This window comes from Cygnus olor, chromosome Z (genome assembly GCF_009769625.2).
Source record: "Cygnus olor isolate bCygOlo1 chromosome Z, bCygOlo1.pri.v2, whole genome shotgun sequence".
In the NCBI taxonomy this organism is placed as follows: Eukaryota; Metazoa; Chordata; class Aves; order Anseriformes; family Anatidae; genus Cygnus; species Cygnus olor.
The window spans coordinates 21799225-21821266 of record NC_049198.1 but is presented as its reverse complement, the minus strand read 5'-3'; the positions used below and the strand labels follow the sequence as shown (position 1 = coordinate 21821266).

The following is a 22042-nucleotide window of genomic DNA, read 5'->3' as shown; positions in this document are numbered from 1 at the left end:
CCACTACTTTCACCATCTTCATGGCCTGTTGTTGGACTCTCTCCAGTATGTCCCTGCCTCTCTTGCACTGGGAAGCCCAGAACTGGACAGAGTCCTCTAGGTGTGGCCTCACCAGAGCTGAGCTGAGGAGAAGGATCACCTTCCTTGAGTGGCTGGCAACACTTCTTTTAATGCAGCCCATAATACCATGAGCCTTCTTGCTGCAAGGGTGCACTGCTGGCTTATGTTCAATGTAGTGTTCACTAGGAGGACACCCAGGTCATTTTCTGCAGAGCTGCTTTCCACCTGCTCAGTCCCCAGAATGTACTGGAGCCAGGGGTTGTTTCTCACCAGGTGCAGGACTTTGCACTTCCCTTAGGTAAGCTTCATGAGGTTCCTGTTGGTCCATTTTTCTAGTCTGTCCAGGTCCTTCTAGACAGCAGCATGACCCTTTGATACATCAGCCTCCCAGTTTTGTGTCATCATCAAAATTGCTGAGGACATGTGCTGGCTCATTATCCTGATCATCACTGGAGATGCTGAACAGGATAGACCCAGTATTGGCACCTGGGGTACACTGATAGTTACTCACATCTAGGTAAACTTTGTGCCAGTGACCACAACCCCATAAGCCTGGCTGTTCAGCCAGTTTTCAGTCCACCTCATTGTCTATCAATACTGTCTGTCTTATTACTTTTTGCTAAGGGCGTGTCCAAGGAGGGCTTGTTATAATGCTCCAAATCTAGCCCAGACCAATCCACAGCATGTCTTGCCTCCTTTCTCTCAGTATATGCTGGGCTATGGGGCTGAACACCAGCAGAATACTCTCGTTGTCCTAGCTTCACATTTTCCTGAAGTCTGCATCTCCCCATGTACAGAGCTGGAATTCCCCATAAGGACCTCTGAAACCTTTGTGGGCAATCTTCTCTTCTTTATCAAAGCTAAACCACAGGATATTTCTTTTCAGCCTGCTGTGTCTTCCTTGAAGGATATGAGACATAACCATGTAAGTAGGATCTGCTGTTCAAACCAAGAAATGTCTCCTGCTACATCTGCTACCCCTGCTAGTGCATGGTGATGCTGCTGTCATGAAGGCAGAAATGAAACAGGAGCATCTCCATGTCATGGTCATAGAATTTTACTTAGGAAACAAGAGCCTTCTCACTCTGAAGGCAAGAGTGCTGCATTTAGGCTTTTTCTATCTTACGTTCATCCTATCCACTGTGCATTAGTGAAAACAGTCCTGTCATCTAACATAACTGGTACATCCTTGAAGGAGTATCCTTCAGTTTCCAAAGCAATGGTAAGGTGTGTTCTGTTTTTTTTTGCACACACTGTAGCACCAGGAAAATAGCAAACGTGTAATTTCAGTCTTCTCTCCTTTCCCCCTCTAACCTTTCCCTCTTACAGGGATTAATGTACTAATTTCATGTACTAATTTCCAAGTTATGAAGTAGTTGGAGTTGTCAAGGACAAAAGATGCTGAATATAAATTCACAAAAGCAGTGCTATGCAATGAGACCATTACTTGTCGTGATAGCTACAATAGTTACTCTTTCTCCCAAAGATTCATGCTACCAGCTCTACTTTTCTCTAAAAACGACAAAATAAAACTAAACTCTGCTTCTTCATCAACCTTTTTGATCCCAGAATCAATAACTGTGGTGTAGTGGGTTTACGTGGCAAGGTTTTGGTAGCAGGGGACCATGGGGATGGCTTCTGAGAGAAGAATCTAGAAGCTGCCCCATGTTAGGTAAGGGCCCCACTGCTGACCAGAGCAAAGCCAATATGTGATGTTGTCTGCGCCTCTGTGAGTGCATATTTAAGACAGGGAAAAAAAAAACAAAAACAAACTCTGCTCCTCACAGCAGCTGGGAGAGTGAGAGGAGTGAGAAACAGCCTTGCAGGCACCAAGGTCAGTGTAGAAGGAGGGGGAAAGGTGCTCCAGGTGCCGGAGCAGAAGTCCCCTGCAGCCTGTGGTGAAGACCATGGTGAAGCAGGCTGTCCCCCTGCAGCCCATGGAGTACCACGGTGGAGCAGGGTTCCACGCTGCAGTCTGTGGAGGAGAACACGGTGGAGCAGGTGGATGGACCTGCAATGACGGAGGCTGCGGCCTGTGGAGGACCCCCGCAGGAGCAGATTCTGGGCTGGACCTGTAGCCCGTGGAGAGGAGACCACACAGGAGCAGGTGACCTGGCCAGAGCTGCTGCCCGTGGGGGATCCAGGTTGGAGCAGTTTCCTCCTGAGGGATGGGCCCTGTGGTATGGAGCCATGTGGGAGCAGTTCTTGAAGAGCTGCTGCCCGTGGGAAGCCCACGCCAGATCAGTTCGTCAAGGACTGCATCCCGTGGGAGGGACCCCACAGCACAGGGGACGAGAGTGACCGAGAAGGAGCGGCGGAGAAGAAGCGCTACAGACTGACCATAACCCCCGTTCTCCCATTCCCCTGCGCCGCTCGGGGGGAGGAGGTGGAAGAGGAGGTGGATGGGGGGAAGGTGCTTTTGCTTTCTTTCCTTTGTTTCTCACTTCTCTAGCTTGTTCGTAACAGGCAATAAATCTTACTATCTCCCTGTGCTGAGTCTGTTTTGCCCGTCATGACAATTGTTGAGTGATCTCCCCGTCCTTATCTCAACCCTTGAGCCCTTTGCATCGTATTTTTCTCCCCCTTTCCCTTTGAGGAGGGGGAGTGAGATAGCGGTTGTGGTGGAACTCGGCCGCCCACCCGAGTAAAACCACTACACTGTGGTAATACTGCTACTGACATACATAAATATTTCAGGTGTATATGCAGTGTACTGGCAAAGGCTTACCTTAGATCTCAGCTTTTGTGGGAAGGTACATGGTTGTGAAAGGATCTGTTGTGCTTCACAAGTACTACTTCCTGTGCAGATATTGTGCAGAGATTTTTAAAAAAAGCTGTGGATGACCGGGCCTCTGGCAGAGCTACAAATATACCCACTGCTAGGCAAGACACTCTCACACTTCTGAGTGTGTACACAGTGCCTTTGCCAGTCATAGGCAGATTTATCAGTCTTGTCCTGGATTTATGCTGCCCTCAACAGTCAATCAGTCTGGACTAAGCACCAGCACTGAATACTCTGCATTACCAGAATGTGTAAAGATACACATCTTGCCCCAAGGTAATTTCTGACAAAACCTGACCATTCTCTGGAAAGTACTGAAAAAAAAAAAAAAGGCTGCTAGTATGAAAAGAGGTAATCATCATAATAAAAGTTCAAAAGACCCCAGCTGCACCCCAAATAGAACAGACAGGACAGCAAACCAGACATTGACTGAAAAAAATATTAAAATTTAATTCCACCAAGCAAAAGCTAGTACATGGCTGCAAAATATTACAAACAACACAAATTTTATTGCAAACATTTTAATACCATTGTAGATAAGAAAGACAAGATTGCAGAGCAGCATCTACTTGACCAGAAAATTGCTTATAGAAGACCTGCTCTTGCTCCCACAGATATCAACAACATTTTACAGGCAGACTTCAATGAAAACCAGGTTTGAACCTCTGAATTATTATTGTATTTTTACAAAAGGTATGTAGCTCAAAAGAGCAGTAAAAGACAAAAAATGTACCTCCTTTCTATGCAGTCTAGTTTTTTTATTTTATTTTATTTTTTTCTGTCCTATGGAGGATGTCTCAAAGTTGCAACAGTTTTAACTATGTGCATTAACCCTTTAAAAGTAATTATCCCCTGGAATTAATAACAAACAATATGAAGTGAAACAGTATAGCCCAAGAAAGAGTTCACTGATTAGGTCTTAAAGAAAGGTACTGCTACACAGTTAGAAATGTCATAAAAAACTGCCACTCCTATTAAATTTAGGAACATGCAACCACTCCTCAGTCATCAACTCTTGCTCGTACAAAAGGGGCCAATATTACCTTGGATTTTTGACTCATCTTATTGCCTTTTTCAGAATAAATCCATGGTAGCATGCTATTAAAAATTATATAAGTAACTCCTTTTTACATTATTAATTAGTATCTATATTATGTTTCTTATGTCTCAATATATTTCAAAATATTTACTTAAGGATATTTCTTTAGCAGATATCCAGGTTAAATTATTCTAATTTAAAATATTACTGCAATTTCAGACTACGTCAGTTAAGTTAAAGTAATTTTTCATTACACATCTCTTTATTCTAGTATATTCTGAGATCAAAAGGTAGAAGTAATTTTGGCTTAGCAGGTAAATCAGTCCCTCCCTTTGCTGAGATAGGCGCATGAAGTTCGTAAGATTAGAGACAAACCACAAATGTAGGTAGAATCCCTGTCCTGGGATAGATGAGAATACTTTTAAAAATTACTGATAACATTTCAGCATACAGACCTACACATTTGCATATAGCAAAACAGGAGCCTCCGACCAAGGAAAACCTAGCTTTTTAAAGGCTTGTTTATATCAATACAAAGGGGGAAATTTACTGAGTGCTTTACTACAACCTTAAAGCTTTTAAAATGGTATGCCTAATGCCACCAGTAATAAAGCCAATCATTTTTAGGTAGAGATCAAACCTTAGGTTAAGATCAAACTAAGGGTACTGCAATTGTAGAAAATTTATTTCTGTGACGACCTTGTCTACATGGTGATGGTTAATTTCAACTATTGCATCTCCTTAAGCTTGCATATAGTGTAGTTAGACTTGTAATTTTTAATTCTACACATATATTCTCAAAGATATGAAGAAATTATTTTATGCAGCCTGTAAGAAAACTAAACAGTAGTAGCTGTTAAAGTTTCTGGTCCTGATCACTGTATAAACTATAAGAGACCGAGCACGACGGCCCTGCTCCAGCAAAGATGCATAAGCACATGCTTAATGTTAAGCACACTGTTAAAACCTCTGATTTCATTCCATTCCATCACATTTGGCAGATGGCACATTCCATAACACATTTTTCCTTGTTCTCTGCTAGAACAGGGGAGTACACCACCTACTGAAAAAAACACAGGTCTCCCACACAACTCCTGATACCAGAGCAACAATATACATGCTTTTTAAGATCAAACTACAGTGTGCTTTGTAGATCATGCCCTTAGAAATAAGAACTTCCTTGTACCTTCCTGAAAAGTAAGCCCTTTAACTACCTTGTACCATTCTTGGGCACTTGATTCCCACAATAGTTTATAATATCCTCCCTGTAATTTAATAGATGCTCTTTCACTTCCATTTGAAAATATTGTGTAGAGCAGCGAGTACAGAATGACTGCTGAACTCGCTGTAGCTTGGTACTGAAAAACAGCAATCTCTACATGGAATAGCTATAAAGTGCTTTATAATTCTTTTACATGAAAGGTGCAAATAAATACTGTGTCCTCTTACATGGTCTCCTTGGAGACACATAGTACTGATGAGCCCACACTTAAAGAGTATCCTGAAATTGTTACAGTCATTTAATAATGATTCAGTCACAGCTAGATTGAATTACAACTGGAGAATGCTCCATTTCCATTATTTCACCATTATTTACAGGGCATCACAGTTAGCAGACCTGCTGCTTGCCCTCAGTAATTGTCTTGCTTGATCCATATGCACTCATCTGAATGGATACAAAAGGTACAGTGCTACTCTGGGAATGTGCGCAAAAAAGGTCCCTTTAATGTGCAGTAGTAGGGTTTGTTAGTCGATTTCTTCCGATTGCCATTTGCTGAAAAGATGAATTGTCAGCATGTGGTGCAGTATCATTTCTCTTTTTGGTTAATAGGCTCAAAATTTCAGGCACTGAATACATCACATCCCCACAGCAGAAAGCTGACAGTTCCATCAATTGTCAAAACTTTCTAGAATTTGGATTATGCCGGTGAAATTGCTCCAGTAAATATCTATATAATACATGGTGCAGCACTGCAGTGCTTATCCCCAACAGATCTGACTATAAAAGGCAATTTTTTTTTTTTTTATATATATACAATGAATTGAAGCACCAATGAGTGAGAAGACTTTCTTATGGTTACAATGTGTGTCAATATAGAGTCAACCCCCAAAATGACTCTAAGGATCATATTCTGTTATAGTACACAGAACTCTTCTAGGAACAAAAAGTACTGAATAATTCTACGGAGTAATTATTTTATACATTAGCAGTAAAATGCTGTTCCCACCAAAATCAAGGCAAAGCTCCCACTGAATGAAGAATGATCTGGATTTCACATTATTTCTAGAACCAAACTTGACTACTTTGTCACACGCGGCAGAAGTATCAAATAGCCTCACAGCATGCTTGATGCAGTCTATTACAGTTCTGAATGATAAAAATGCAACATCAAACAAACATTTTGCCTTCTTCAGTTTTTTTTTTCTATTCATATTATTGTGTTCACAATTGTTGTTTTCCTTAAGTGTGATTTTTACAGACTAGAAAGGGAAAAAGAAATAACAAAGAAAACAGAACACAATAAATCCTATTTGATTTTTACAGACTAGAAAGGGAAAAAGAAATAACAAAGAAAACAGAACACAATAAATCCTATTACCCAGTTGACTGAATAAATGTAGATTATCACCATGTCCATATCAAACCGCCATCCACGGCTATCATCTTCAAAGTCCATGTAGTCCATCCTGTGAGCAGCATGTGGGAAATGCCTCCTTGTTACAGGATCTGAGCGTCTTCGAAAACCTGCTGAAAAATACACCATGAGATAAACATCATCATAAAAGCAACTAGATTCAGTAGGACAAAAATACTCCTGACTAGGAGTATTTGCAACTCCTTCTCCCAATTATTTACAAATCAAATGGAAGCAGGAAATCTCACACCTCACTGCTAGGTTTTCTCACTTTGCTGGACAAGATGCTCCCCGTGGACTTGATTTTGAAAGATTTAAAAGCTAACTCTTGTCTTCCATGTCTGACAAATAATATGTTTGTCTGGATTTGGTGCTCCCTACTATTGTAAGGTAGCTCTATAGGCTTATCTCATCCAGATCTATGAACACCTCTCTTTTGGTGCCTTCTTTCACTGGATATGATTCAGTGATCTAGAAGTGAAAGGCTCCAAACACTGTAATTCAACTTGAGTAATTTATCTCTGGATTCCTTAAGTCTACTTCTGAGAATTCTTCAGGAATCTAGCCACATCCACATATGTACCCACACAGTTCAACAATGCAAATATATTTGAATTCCAATTTCTAGTATTTGAATTTATTTTCAAAACACTCTTCAAAGAAATCCTGCTTGCCTTAATACTATGTCTCTCTATGATGCATACAAGAAACTGAGTTTTTACATTTCTGTTTGTGCCCATAGTAAAAGTATAGACGCAGATACAAACGCAGCTTTTCAAGTACAATTAAAATCCCCGTGTGAAAACACAAAACTCAATATACTTAATAAATCTAGACACACACTTCTAATTTTAAACTTTTCTGTTGTGAGACCAACCTATGCTAAGGAATCCACATAAAGATCAGCATCCAGCATGCCACTAGGAAACCAAATTCCTAATAATAAAATTTTAAGTAAATAACTCATTTGATTTCATGTTTTTGAGTTAGATTAAACTGCTAAGTCATGTATAACTTTCTTTGTAACCCACACTATTTTTGTAAGCAATTATGATAACTGTACTGGCAGAACTAAAGCAGAGAGGACATCCACAATGAAAAAATACAGGGACTGGTATACCACACCAGACCAGTGGTATGCTCCATCCAGCTTCTCTTTGTAACAAGTAACAAATGACACAGAAAGGTGTAAAGAAACCTCTGTTCAACAGTTACACAACAATCTGATCTAATCTGAAAAAATCTAATTTGAAGAAAGTTGATTTTTATCCCCAAAACAAAAGGCTTGCTGTGTGCTCAAACAGGATTTCTGTGTAGTTACTCTTGGTTTTTAAAAAGGTTTTAAAAAGGTTACTTGTACCACACTTTCAAATATGCAAAGCTGCAATCATAGTTTGAATTCTGTAAAGCTCTTAATGTCAAAGCTCTGAAGAATCAAGGGCTGGATGAGCAGAAAATGCTAGTTGAGCATAAAATGTATTTCATCATTTAAAGCTTTTTTCCTAATATCTTTGAACTTTTTTGAACTTTACTAGAAATATATTAAAAAGAAAAAAACAAACAAACAAAAAAAGGCAAGTCATGGTGGCCCATCCATTTTGCAGGTTTCATTACTTTGTCTACAATGTCAATCACTGCAACTTTTCTCCGAAGAAGGACTTTTCCATGTTTGATCATCTTTGTTGCATGTCTCCATGAAAACCCTCAATTTCTCTCTGTCACTTCGGAGACGTGTGATGAAATCTAAGCAGCTGAGTTAGAGACCTCCCAGTATTTCACAGCCTCCGTGATACTCCAAGAACATCTTCATTGCAGGGCCCTGTCAAATGGTCATTTCTTTCCATTCCTCCTGACTTCCCTATGTAGTAAGAGAAATACTATTTAAATGTATTACGTGCATACCCCAAGATAAGCTGCTCATGAGTTTAAAGAAGCCTTTAACCATCTGTGTGAGACATCAGCCTGTGGCACAGAAAAGAGTGTGGGATGTGAGTTGTGAAGGCTGAAGAACTGGCCCACCTGTGAAGGACAAGGAGGCAAGGCAGCTCCTGCTTGACTTGTTCTGTTTTCAGGTTGCTCTCAATCATTATGACAGGTCTTTGTTAAGCTGCCCAAACTCTTCTCCTCTAAACAGATGTTGGTTAGTGAACAATAGGGTATCTGCCAATAGAGCTGGCCCTGCCCAATCAAAACTCTTACTGATCACCTTGTAGAGGGGAATAAATTCCCTGTTGTGCATATCAAGAACATGCTGGGGAAGACCGCTTGGGTTATTCCTGCCTTGGGCAAAGGCAACACCATCTGTGGGATTGCTTTTGCTCAAGGACCTTGGTGCACTTGGTGGGTAATGTGGAAGGATGGGGAACTCCAATGTATAATACCTCATGGGGATTTGACATTGGGTGAGAATAGCCAATGATTTGAATTCTGTGATTCTGTGATTCTGTAATATTAATTGCTACATAATGCTCTATGTCATCACTACTATGGTTGGTATACGTCACATCAATGGTATTACTGTAGGAGTCACCCAGATTAGTGAAAAATGAATGTTGATGGAACCAAGCAAAGTGCAGTGGCGCTAGGACTGCTTAAGTGCAGCGGCAATGAAACCAGAGCTGGCCTCAGCATGCAACAATCCATCACCAAACACCACCCCTCCTGCCCTGAAGGACTGTTATGACAGACAGATCCCAAAGTCATGAACTAAGTGTACTCAGCAGACATTTTAGGGGGATAGCCCATATTCTCAGACTAAGGGAATGATATCTGTGTGTATATATCAAAGGACAGGAGGGTGGTGGTGATTAATTGGGATGTATTACAAAACATGAGACCTGGGCATGAGGGCATTACATAGATGGTATGGAATAAGGGGTGGGTATTGTCCTGGGTTCAGATGGAATTGAGTTAATTTTCTTCCTAGTGGCTGGTATGGTGCTGTTTTGGATTTAGGATGAGAATAATGCTGATACACTGATGCTCCAGTGGTTGCGAAGCAGTGCTGAAAAGTTAAGGACTTTTCTGTTTCTCATACTGCCTTGCCAGGGAGGAGGCTGGGGGTGCACAAGGAGCTGGCCAAAGGGATGTCCTATACCATGTGGCATCATGATGAAGAATAAAACTGGGGCTGTTGGCTGGGGGGAGTAAGTGGATGGCTGTGTGGTACTTAGTTGTCTACCAGGTTAAACCAGAACAATGTCATAAAATTCCTTGTTTTTTAACGTTATGATATAGATTATGTTAATTTCAATTATGTTAATTTGAAATAATATCTTTGATTAATTAAAAATAATATTAGTAATTCAGTAATTGAATTCTGAAAAATGTGAGTCTTCTTTAATTATCTATCAAGATGTAATTCACTTGAAAAATACTCATTAAAAAAACTGTCTTGATTTCAGTTTTCCTTAACTTCTTTTCTAACACTCGTTGAACATTATTGTAAAATACAAATGTGGATTTATGTTGTTCTATTTTATTAAAATTTAATTTGCAAATGACATTAGATTTTAACACTAGTGCTGTATCATTCGCTTTCCCTTTTACACATCAATTTTAGTGTATACTATCCTCTCTGGAGGGTCTTAGTCAAGACTGCTACCCGTGATTTCTTTTTATTTATTTTTATACTTACTGTAAAGATAACACAAAATGCTGGAGACTGTTTTTGGATCAACAGTTTGGGAACATCTCCTAATCAGGGGAATTATGTAAACATGTAGCTGCATTAGTTTTGACGAGATATTCCTCACCTTCTAGAGGATTTAAACAAACAATATCCTTGATTTGTATGTCTGTGCAATTCACCTTAAGCAAACATGCACTGAGTTTATCATGGATTAGACTTTGTAATGTAATTATTCCACATTCAAGAACAGCAATTTCAGTATAGGAAACTAACTATTCTCTAATTGCTCTTGCTATAGAAAGCCACAGAAAAACTGCTGGTGCTCTATTAAAGATATGTATACAGTCAGTAGCTGCTTAGTGTACAAGATGTGTAATCTCTGTGGTTTCCATAAATGTGAGTAAAGCTATTGAATGTTGACAGCTGGTTATATGGATAGATTTTAAATCTATTTACCATCTATTAATTGATTAAACTTCAGGTGAAAATGTAAATAGTACAACTCTTCTGTAAACTGAATTCTTGAACTTAACAGAGGCTAACAAAGGACAAGAACTTTCTTTATCCTGAATTATATTACAAAAAAATCATAGCTACAGTACTGAAACAGGTCAAATTTAGAAACCCTATATGATCATGCACAAAGTTTACTGCAGACATGATGATCCATACTGTGACTACTGTCTTCAGTAAGTTGTGACATGAAAATTACCTTCAGATGTCTCTCTCTCCAGCTAGAGTTGAAATATGCTGTCTCTGCATCTCATTCTAGCCATCTGCAGATAAAAACTGAGAGCTGTAAAGTTCCTTATAAACTGTAAAGCAACATGTAGTATGGGGTTGAATAAGGAAGCAGAAGAGCTGATAGAGATCCAAAACACTCCTAACATATTTTCTTCTTTTTTAAAAAGCAAACTCTACCTTATTTGGCAATTACATTCCCTAAATCATTTCTACATAGGCATATATTTATTAAAACATACACCTTCCTTAATTTTTTGTGCATGCCTGTGTTGCTATATCCTGAACAAGAATGTCCAGTCAAATCACATGCATATGCATGCAGTGTCCACAGAGTTTGACAGACTGCTAGTGGAAACCTGTTGCTGGATAACAAAAGCAACATTGTGTGCACATCACACTTTTATAATGAAAGTGTGCATATCAAAAAGGATTTTCACCGGAGCATGAACAGGCACATCTGTTGCATGTGTCACTGATGAAGTTTTTGCAGCCTCTTGTTGAGGTACTAGCTCAAAATAAGGCCGCGAACAGTTTAAAATATCCTCCTGGTTTTATAAGTTGGCAGAACTCAATTTGCTATGACTGAAGAAGGTAAGATGTGAGAAGGAAAAATTTACTTTAAAAGTGTGCATTTATAACCTGCAAGTTACATTAACCTTTTATCTTGTAAGTGCTCATGTAAGATTAAATTACCTGAGAACAAATGTATCAAATACCAAAGTCATTTTAACCCAGTCTCCTACTTCTAATATGACCAGCAGCAAACAGACAGATCTTCTGATAGGCTAAGAAAGAAGGCAAGAATGGATTGACACCTTCCCCTGTGCATCCTTGCAGAAACCAGCAGCTTAGGGCCCCAGTACTTCGGAAGTTGTGCTCAGAACAATGCATTAAAATATCATTGACAGGACTTTCTTTCCTGAAATGCCTGAAAGCATATGAGTACTTTTCGACCAGATCTCGCATTGACCCCACTTACTGCACTTTTTGTCCCTTAGCAGAGTACTCTCAGAGCAAATAAATTGATTTTACTTTGGGTGAAACTCAACCAGAAGATGAGCTCCAGGAGCTCTGATATGCACTGGTAATGTGCTCCAACCACTAATGGGCATTCATTCCATGGGATCAGAAGTAAGCAATTCCTCTCTTCCCTAAAATGCAAATGTAGATGTATGGTCCTCAGTGACAACTGTTTTGCCCTATCTATTATGGCTGATTTAATTGCAAATATAAGAACACTTCTGAGACAGTGAACAATCTCTCCTAAAACATCTTTATGCCATTCATAATTTTAGAGACCTCTTGAACATTTCCTGTAATATCTTTTCCAAATGAAAAAGTTGAAGACTTCCTCTGCATGGAAAAAGCTTTCAAAATTCAGTGCATTCTTTCTGTATTATGCCTCACTCTGCATTATCCTTCAAGATAATGGAATTCAAAATTATATCCAAAATTAGAGATGTGGGATCACCACAAATCTAGGTAACAGCACACTGTTTTCCATTTTGTTATGAATGTAATAATTCCTATTTGCTTTCTGACTATGGCTATGCATTGAATGTTTTCAGAAAACTAACCACAACATTAACCAGATCTCTCAAAAGGCAATACTTTATTTACAGCTCAAAAGACTGCATAGCCTCTTCAGGCAGCTGCTCCACCACTCAAATGTCCTCCTAGTGAAAACATTTGTCTTAATTGCAGTCTGAACCTCTCATGTCCTCATCCTTCTGTCAGGCACCACTCTGAAGTGGCTCTGTCCTCATGGTGGCCTTCTTAAAGGTATGGCAGTGTTGCCTTGGCATACCCCTGAAAGCCCTCCCTTTTCCAAACTAAACAACCCCAGTTCCCGCAGCCTCTCCTTGCAGGCCAGTTTGCTCCAGCCCCCTGAACAACTTGGTGTCCCTCTGCTAAGCCTGCTCTAATTTATTAACTTCCTTCCAAGGAAGGTTTTGTGCCCAACTGGGGGCACCAAAATTGCAGTATTGTAGGTGTGGCCTGCTGAATAGCGGGGGATAACAACTTCCCTCATCTATTGGCTATGCTCCTGTTTATACAGCTCAGGGTACTGTTGGGGTTCTTTGCTGCCAGCGCACACTGCCAGCTGGTGCTCAGCTTGCTCTCCGACAGGACGACCAGGCCCTTTCCAGAGCACAGCTCCTCAGTGAGTACCCAGCCTGTCTCATTGCCGGGGGCTTCTCCCTCGCAGGTGAAGGACAATACATTTGTTGTTGAATTTTGCAAGGTTCCTTTCAGCCCATTCCTTCAGCCCATCTAAGTCTCTCTGAATGGCAGCCCTGCCTTTGAATCTGTCAAATGGTCCGTCAATTTACTGTCATCTGCAGACCTGAAGACAGGGCATTCTGCTGCCTCTTCCAAGTCACTGATAGAGAAAACTCTTAGATGTCAAGTTCCTATTTACTTCATCGGTGAACTACACAATTTTGTATCACAAGTAAACTTTATCAATTCACTCTGTATTCATTTTCAAAATCACCGATGAATGTCCTGAACAAACTGCTGTGGGATTCCAATCATCCAGTGCAGTTTGATATATTCTTCTATAGCATATTTTTCATCTTCTGTCTTGGTCTGTTTTACTTTCTGTGTGCTCTGCCTGAAAGAGGACTTTATTTCATGAAGCATCTGCTTCTGCTTCACCGTTTCCCACATGAAATTTCTCAGTGTTAGCCCTGTACTTTTTTTTTTTTTTTTTTTAAGGATACAGTATTTTTATCTGCTTTCACAGATGAGGTATCATCCCAAACTTCTTACATTCGTACCAGCCTTCTCCCATATGCATGTGATGCAGTTTCATATTCTGGTTATAGCTAGTATAATAGCTAAATTGTAAGAATAAATTGAAAGAATTGTACTACTTAAAATTAGCGATGAGTTCTGTATTTCCAGTAAAGAAAAGAGCATGTATTGCTAGAGAGGTTTATGAGAAGATGGCAGTCATCCTGTGTAAATGCCCGCAAGTGTGTTCCACTGACTCCCAATCTCATCTCTCAGGCTCTAAGTCAGTCAAACTCAACACAACATTTAGTTCCTTTTCCAAACCAAGGCCACTCACCACAATCATCATACTTCTCAGATCCAGAGTTTTAGGTTTTCCTGCATGAAAAGCTTGAACTTCCATACCTTCCTGCCTGAGATATTTCAGCTCTGCACACCTGTTGTCTCAGAGGTCAAAATATCATTATTTTCTACAGAAAGCCCTTGAATTCCAAACTCCTTGTGCCCCAGGATGCACACTGGAACTTTTGATTTCCTACACTAAAATTTCTACCATCCTGCTTCAAGGCCTTTTTCACTGCTAAGTCAAATCATCTTCCCCAAACTCAACCCAATCTTACTTCTACCTTCCTCTCACTTTTCCTTTGCTCTCTTTTAATACTTCACTGCTCTTGCCCTTCTTTTCACGTGTGGGCTCTCACTGGCTGCCGCACCTTATGCCTATGTGTGACTGAAATTTTATGATGGCCTAAACATCCTGAATCAATCCTGTTCCATCCTGAAAAAACAAGTCCTGCTTTCTGCTCGCATCTGGGCTTTAAAAAACCTGGAAATAAGCTGTACTTAAGCTGGACATAATCCTTATCTGAAACCATTTTTATATTCACTATGATGTCTGTCTTACTGGCTGTAGGGCTTTTATAGAGTTTTTGGTTTAAATGCTGAAATCTGTGACAGTCCTAGACAGATAAATTGTGTGTAAGCAGTTATATGCACATCCATAAAAGCTGATTTATTGAACCCACTTTGCATGTGATGCACAGTTCTTCCGTACACAAACAAATCAGCAGCATACAGGCAATTTAGCAGGCAGTATACAGTAACTACTTTTCAAGATGTCCAAAATCTTGTCTGCCAAGGGTATGGAAAAGAACCAATTACTGTGAAAGTCTGAAAAAGCTGTGGCCTTTCACAAGGGACATAAGATTTCATTGTATAGTGAACACTCCTTTTTATAAGTCTGAGTGGTTAGGAACCACCGTTATCTCTCCACCGTTGTAACTAGATTTTTTTTTTTCTTGTGACTTTCATAAGTCATTTAGTATAAGAAAAAGAACACCATGTACAGACAAAATTGTGCAGAAATCCCAAAATGACCTGTTGGAGCAAGAAGTTTATATAAACTGTTGTCCTACAGAATCAATCTCCCGTCAAATAGTGTTCTTGCTGATTAGTTACTAGTGTAACTGCTGACACTGCTATCTAAGAATCCTTTGTACTCTCTTAAAACTTTATAAATCCTACATGGATCTGGAAAAAGAATATACACAAATGAACCAGACATTACTTAGCACTTAGAAGAAAAAATAAACAAAATAATTTATAGAAGTTCTTGTAGCATTACATTTCTTATGAGTATTTCATGCTGCTACACCTCTCAAATTTTTTCTTCAAAATTCAAAATATGATAATTTATTCTTTTTTTTTAAGCTATTCTCTGACTTTTTATACAGATATATGTAATCTAGATAAATTAGGCTCTAGATAAACCTAGGCTCTAAGCTTGTATACTGCATATTAATTCTCAGAAGCCCTGCTTGAATTCAGCATTTCTTTGGACCATTTATTGTTAATCACTGAAGGTAGCACCTCTCAGGCCTTTGGACAGAAAGGAAGAAATATCTCATTTAGAGTATTTTTCTGGTTTGAAATACTGTAAGTTTCATTCAATCAAAAATTACAAATATTTACACATCACAGAGAGATCTTACTCTGGATAGGAGTAGGAGAGGATATATATATATATTTTTTTCCATTTAAATAAGGCTTATTGGAATTTGGTGGATATTATTTACAATTTAGGTTTTTTGCATAGCTACTCTTCATACCATTAATTTGAGTTGAAATATATAAATATAGTGCCTGTGTCATAAATTAACACAAATATTCTGAACCAAATTAAAAATCATGATGACAGTTACCTCTTACTATTTTATAGATAAAGAATTCAGCTCTTACCAATTAAAACACAAACCATAAAGCTAGCTGGTATATCTAATCAAATAATCAAGTTATTGGAAAGTAAAACAAGAAAAAGCTCTAAAAACTAATAAGAAAATCCATAAAGCCACATTAAATGAAAGCAAACACTGTTTTCACATTGAGTATTATGGATAACTAAGATTTTTGTTAATTTTTTAATTTATTCTATTTACCAAATTTATGTAAAATATTCAACAACTACTGTGCCCAGTCACCTTCCTAAAAGCAAAGCTAGAATAACTTGCATTGTCTATCTTGGGGTGTTTATTTCCCTGGAAGTAAATGAATCAAGAAGCAAGAAGATTGTGGGAGGGCAGAATGATCTTTGAAAACATAGTCTGTCTCTGTCCAGACATCTGTGATTGTTCAGTAATTACCAATACTCACAAATACAAGCTAATTGGCTAGTCTAAGTGCTGGGATGCATACTAAAACAGTGGCAATTGATCTCACACTTCACAATGTAAAAGTCATTTGACTGTGTGAGTTGTGAAGAAATTTTGATAGCCAGTCTGCAAGCAGATTTTTTTTAAGTCAATAAATGCTTTATTTACTTGCTTTTTTTCCTTCCCCTAAACCATAACAGACTAAGTATCAAACAGGTAGGATATCATACATACAACAGCTTTTTAAAATGATTTACAGCAAAACCCACCCTCCTACTTTAAAAACACTTTATTTCAAAATTCAATTAAGGGCAATGCAATAAAAGTAATATGCAGTAATTGAAATGTATGTCCTTGTTTTTCAAGGTGCAACCGAGCTCTGTAAAATGAATCATTGGCTTCTTTAACTTCCTTTCCCTTCACCATCCTGGTACTTCTGACTGCAATCCGTGCAGTCTTTGTAACCAATACCAAGAAATGAGGGTGTACGCTGTCTCTGTGAGATGATGTTATGGATCTAAATACACAGTTTACATATATTCTGGACCCAAACCAACATCTTCCTTTAATTTTAAAGGGCACATTTTCAAAGTAAGCTTAGATGTGTAGTTTTAACATACATATGATAGTCACCGTAATTTTTATATATTTGCCCTTAAGATGGGTATTCTTAATCCTTTATTATTTTTTTTTTTTTCATTTTCATGTAGACAAACTGTATCTTAACAGTGAGTTTAACTTGTGGACAACCTCTCTTCTTGCCATGACAGTGCAGACAACCCAAAACAGGGAATGTCAAACAGCAATTCGTAACATTTAATTTTCTGAGCATATTGTATCAATAAACAACATGAGAAATTTATTTTAAAAAATTCAGAATATTCTGACTCAATATAAATTTTCTTATAAATACCCTTGTATCTGTTGTTCATTTCTCTTCCCCTGTCTCTTCACAGTCTCAAACGCTGTTCATTGTTGGCACTTTTTTGCATTGCTCCTACTTTCTTATCACTGAACAGCTCCAAAAATCATATTGCAAGGTTTTTTTTTTTTTTTTTTTTGGCCACTTTTGTCATCTCCCCAACTGATAAAATACTATATTTCAGATATAATCAACTCTTGCTAAATTATTATAAGGCTCTTCAACCTTTTACATCATGTTGCTGTAATGATATCACCTTCTGCTAGTTTCACCCCTCCTTCCTCATTAGATATAATACTAAAGATCATTTAATATAAACTTTGAAAAATTTTGTTATATACCGCTGTCCACAGGCTTTTCAGTGCTTAAGGCTTCAATGTTTTAAGCCAATTTTATTGGAAGACAATGAGGTAACAGTAATGCAAATACTTTCTTATAACAAGGTAATGAATTGGCTCTACTTGTCTAAAGACAGGGTTGATCTGACAGCAAAGGCCAGAGGCAACATAGAGTGTAGGCATTCTGGAGCCTCACCAAACCCTGCTTTAAGACAAAGCGTATATTTATGCAAAGCCTTTAGTTTATGTTCGCAAATCTAGCTGTCTGGCAGCATGCCTCCCATAATTCCTTCAGACAAACTGGTGAATGACCTATCTTGGAGCCATGCCATTGTCTTCAAGCAGATTTATATTCAGTTTTATAACCAATGTCAATTCAGAAGATTCGTAATTCTCATTTGAGCAAACAAAAGCAATACTAATTTTTACAGAGAAGGAAAAATACACAACACGAGACCATATCTTGAGAAAGCTGGCATAGTTTTCTGGAACTGAAAGTTTTCTGATACTGGCATTACTTAACCACTTTTTAGAAAGCTGGCCAAGGTTTTAAAGAACTAGCTGTCTGAAAAGCCACCATATTTATTCACTGGAAGATTAAAAATAAATTTTCACAAAGAGAAGTTACCTAAAAGATTATCAAGAAAGAAACTATTTAAATTTAAAACAGATAAACTATGAACTGTTGAAAAATTCTTCCTTTAATCCTTCACTAAATGTGCAATGGTAGTTATCTCAGACTTTTTCTGATGCCATTTCAAATACCTATCCTCATCTACTCAAGAAAAAGTATCTATCATCCTTATCTACTCTATCATCCTTATCCATTCTACATCCTTATCTACCCAGACTCACCAAAAGTCTCTGAGATATCCCGACTTTACTCCGCTGTTTGATCATCTCTTGGTCCTTGGAGAAGCTCCTTATCCCAGCTCTGATCTAATCTAAATATTATCACTTTTTTTTTCTTATTATTCTCACTCCACCTTGATTATTTTTGTGTTTCCTCTTTTGTACCTTCAACAAATTAAAATCTCAACTTTTGTTTTCACTTTTAGGGATCTACAAAACTGCCTATCCAAAAATATTTTGTTTCACTTCATATAGTTATGCTATGCAAATACCAAATTCCTCCAGAAATCTTAACAGCTTTCTGTTTCTTTCAATAAGTGCTCTAGGATCAATCTGAACTCATATTCATGTCCAAATTTTGGAACAGAGTGGAACTGTCTGTTCCACTGTTAGAGAGGCATGAAAAAGAAATCAAGGGCATGTTAGGTAGCAGAAAAAGGTACATGTTCATACTCCTTTGTTCTCTGATAACTGAATGGAACAGGTTGCCCTGAGAAGCTGTGGATGCCCCATCCCTGGAAGTGTTCAAATTCAGGCTGGATGGGGCTTTGAGCAACCTGGTCTAGTGTGAGTTGTCCCTGCCCATGGCATGGATTTGGACTACATGATCCTTCAGGGTCCCTTCCAACCCAAAACATTTTGTGAAGCCATTCTCTACAACCTTTTGTCAGCCACAAATTCTTTATTCTTAAAGTAAATGGGATTTCTGTGTGGTATCAAATCAAAGCTCTGAACAGTGAGCAAACATAACTTTCAAGATGTGTTCACACTGGCAGATCTTAGACTCTTTAGGAGCTATGTCATTACAAACTGCTCTACTATGCAGTACATTTTAGTGCTAACTGAACTAGGGTAGTATAGTGGGGAAGCATGTTTGACATAACCACTACTAAACATAATTAGTTCACAGCTAATTATGAAGAAAATTAATTTTACTGGTCATTGTTCAGTCGTAACTATTTTTTATCATTCTACTAGGCAAAGCTGGCCAGGATCATTCTCCACTTCCAGTAAAATGCACATAAAGATACTTGCTAATTCCTGTTGGTGATGAAGACAGAAGGCATCTTTGCTTGCACTTGTTCACAGAGGCCAGTCATAAACTGAACTGGTCTCAGCGGACTCCTATGCAAGGCATGAAAAGTAAGCCCATGAAATATATTATGCTCTAAACAGGCTCTGTGATGAAAGAGTACCGCTGCAAAAAACTAGTAGTTCCAAGTTTGGCTAGGGTGGTTTAACCAGGATTATGTACTGTTCTCAATTGTCTTTAAAGGACAAATATTAAATATTTATGTAAACTTATTTGATAAATACATGAAATCATTTTATGATGCCTAAATTAAAATTGTAACTGAAGATCCCATTTTCAGCAAATTATATCTCATAAGATTAGGTGTACTGGAATAGACTGAAGGTCTATCCTCCTATTATTGTTTCTCTGACTAGGTTAAACAATGAGGAATTGATGAATGGTGATGATAGAGTATTAGAACAGGGCAAGCATATTGCTGTACTTTCCTGGTATATTCTCTCAGCATCCATGGACCTGTGGTTCAATGATATCTGTGGGCAAATGTGGTATCTTTGAGTTTACTTGACTTTACTGTATTTTTCTTCCAAGAATCTGACGTTAATTAAACATACTCTGTAAGTTTACACCCTTTTTATGTGCCAACCTGGAACAGTAAGTTCCATTGTCTGATTACAAGTCTATAACATTATAAATCTAAAGATTTCCTTGACTTTGAATATGACACATGATAATTTTATTTAATGTTCCCTAGTTCTTTTATTATGAGACAGTGAATAGTAGCAGCCCATTCACTTCTGCCATCTCTCATGATTTTAATTAACTCTATTGCCTTCCCTCTTAGTCATCTCTTGTTCTGACTGAAGAACCCTAGTCTATTTACATACCTTCTGACTTCTTTATTTCTCTTCTCTCTACCTTTCCATTTTATTACTTTCTTTTGTGATGAAAGGAAAAGAACGCAAACATTGCTGAAGATAACTCAGTATCATGACACCCTTATGCGACTGCTTGCAGTTGGCTTTCATTTATTATCCTGAGTATTTTAATACTGTAAGCAAATTTGAACACCTCCATTTCTAGTTGCAAATAAGCTGGATAGTGCAAACTGTATGACAGCTGTTCTAGGATCAGACTGTGAATGTTCCTCCAGAGAGAAAACTGAATAATTTATTTCTATCCTTTATTGGTTATCCTTTAACCATCTACTGATGGCTGAGAGAACTTTCCCTCTTACTCTAAACACAGTTATGTTTTTTTTTCAAACATCTTCAGAAAAAATCTTCCTCATTGTTTGACCTATGTCAGAGAAACAACAATAGAAGGATAGAACTTTGGTCTATTCCAGTACACCTATTCTTATGAGATATCTTATAATTTGCTGACAATGGGATCTTCAGTTACAATTTTGATTTAGGTATCATAAAATGATTTTATGTATTTATCAAATAAATTTACATAAAGTCTTTTGGAAGTTAAGAGCTGCAAGGTGAAAATCATGATGCCTCTAACTTCATATGAGTTCAGCTGGGTACCTCCAGTGCAGCTGTGGGACCACAACTGGATAAGAGGTCTAACTTCTTAGCTTGTCTTACAGGTGAGCAGAAATACTTGGTTTCCTGTGCAAAGTAACAATGCCACTCTAACACCCATTCAGAGACATGCCAAGAAATATACGAGGAAAGACTAAGGTATGGGATTGTGTTACAGCCATTCTATTACAGTCCTTGGTGTATAATTATAGCTATTGATATTTCTGGCACAGCAGTCGTTCGATACCCTGGTTATAGGTAAACAAGTAACTCTGATGACACGTATAGATGACTTGAGTTTGATTCTCTTTAATGCACTAAGACACCCTCAACCAGCAATGCTTGGATCCTGTGTTTTCTGTCTTGGTGTACTCTATGCATAGCAGAGGCTCAAAGACAACACTTCCCAGTAACGTGTGTCTCCTTAAGACAGAAAATTCACTTGCTGTGAAGACTGTACATTGTAAATTCATCTGGTGAGAAATGCATGTATGCAAATTGGCCTTCTGTGATTCCACAAGCTATACTGAAAAATCTGATGGATCCTGGCTAAAAAAGGCAAGCCTTCTGGTCAGGAAGCATTGCATGGTCCCACAGCTGCAGTCTTGAGTAGTATGACAAAGGAACAAACAACTTCAAGAAATGAGGAAGAAGGAAATTAACAGAAAGAAAACAGTACATTAAGGAAGGACACAGTAGTAGGACTGGGGGAAAAATAGCTTCTACGGTTAAGAGGAACAAAGGATTGTATAAGCTGTGCTATCAGACCAGAATAACTCTACAGAGACTACTGAAGTCTAGAATGTCAGCATGTTGAGAGCCATCAAAATGAGAATGGATGTGTCATCATTGCTTAAAAACAGAATATAACTTCCTGTCCTGTCCTGTCCTCTCCTTTCTGTACTTCAGCAGCAAAGGCAAATAGTTTATGAAAGTCTGAATAGTAATATAAGGATTATTCTAAGACACTTATACTCCAACATTATTATTTCTGGCTAAAATAAATGCTGCACCTTCTATTTTTAATAACATCTCTTTAGTTTCTATTCTCTGTAGATATCACAGAATCAGTAACTTGAAAAACAG

General features: G+C 38.2%; 1 protein-coding gene across 1 annotated transcript in view; it reads right to left on the bottom strand.

Moving 5' to 3' along the window:
- Window positions 1-3621: 3621 nt before the first annotated feature.
- RNF180 (ring finger protein 180) overlaps window positions 3622-22042 on the bottom strand; it is an 83656-nt gene continuing 65235 nt past the window's right edge. The window contains exons 7-8 of the mRNA XM_040541435.1: window positions 6479-6630; window positions 3622-6413 (exon numbers count right to left, since the gene is read on the bottom strand). Coding sequence (XP_040397369.1) covers window positions 6363-6413; window positions 6479-6630 — 203 coding nt within the window. The 3' untranslated portion in view covers window positions 3622-6362. The remainder of the gene's footprint in view (window positions 6414-6478; window positions 6631-22042) is intronic.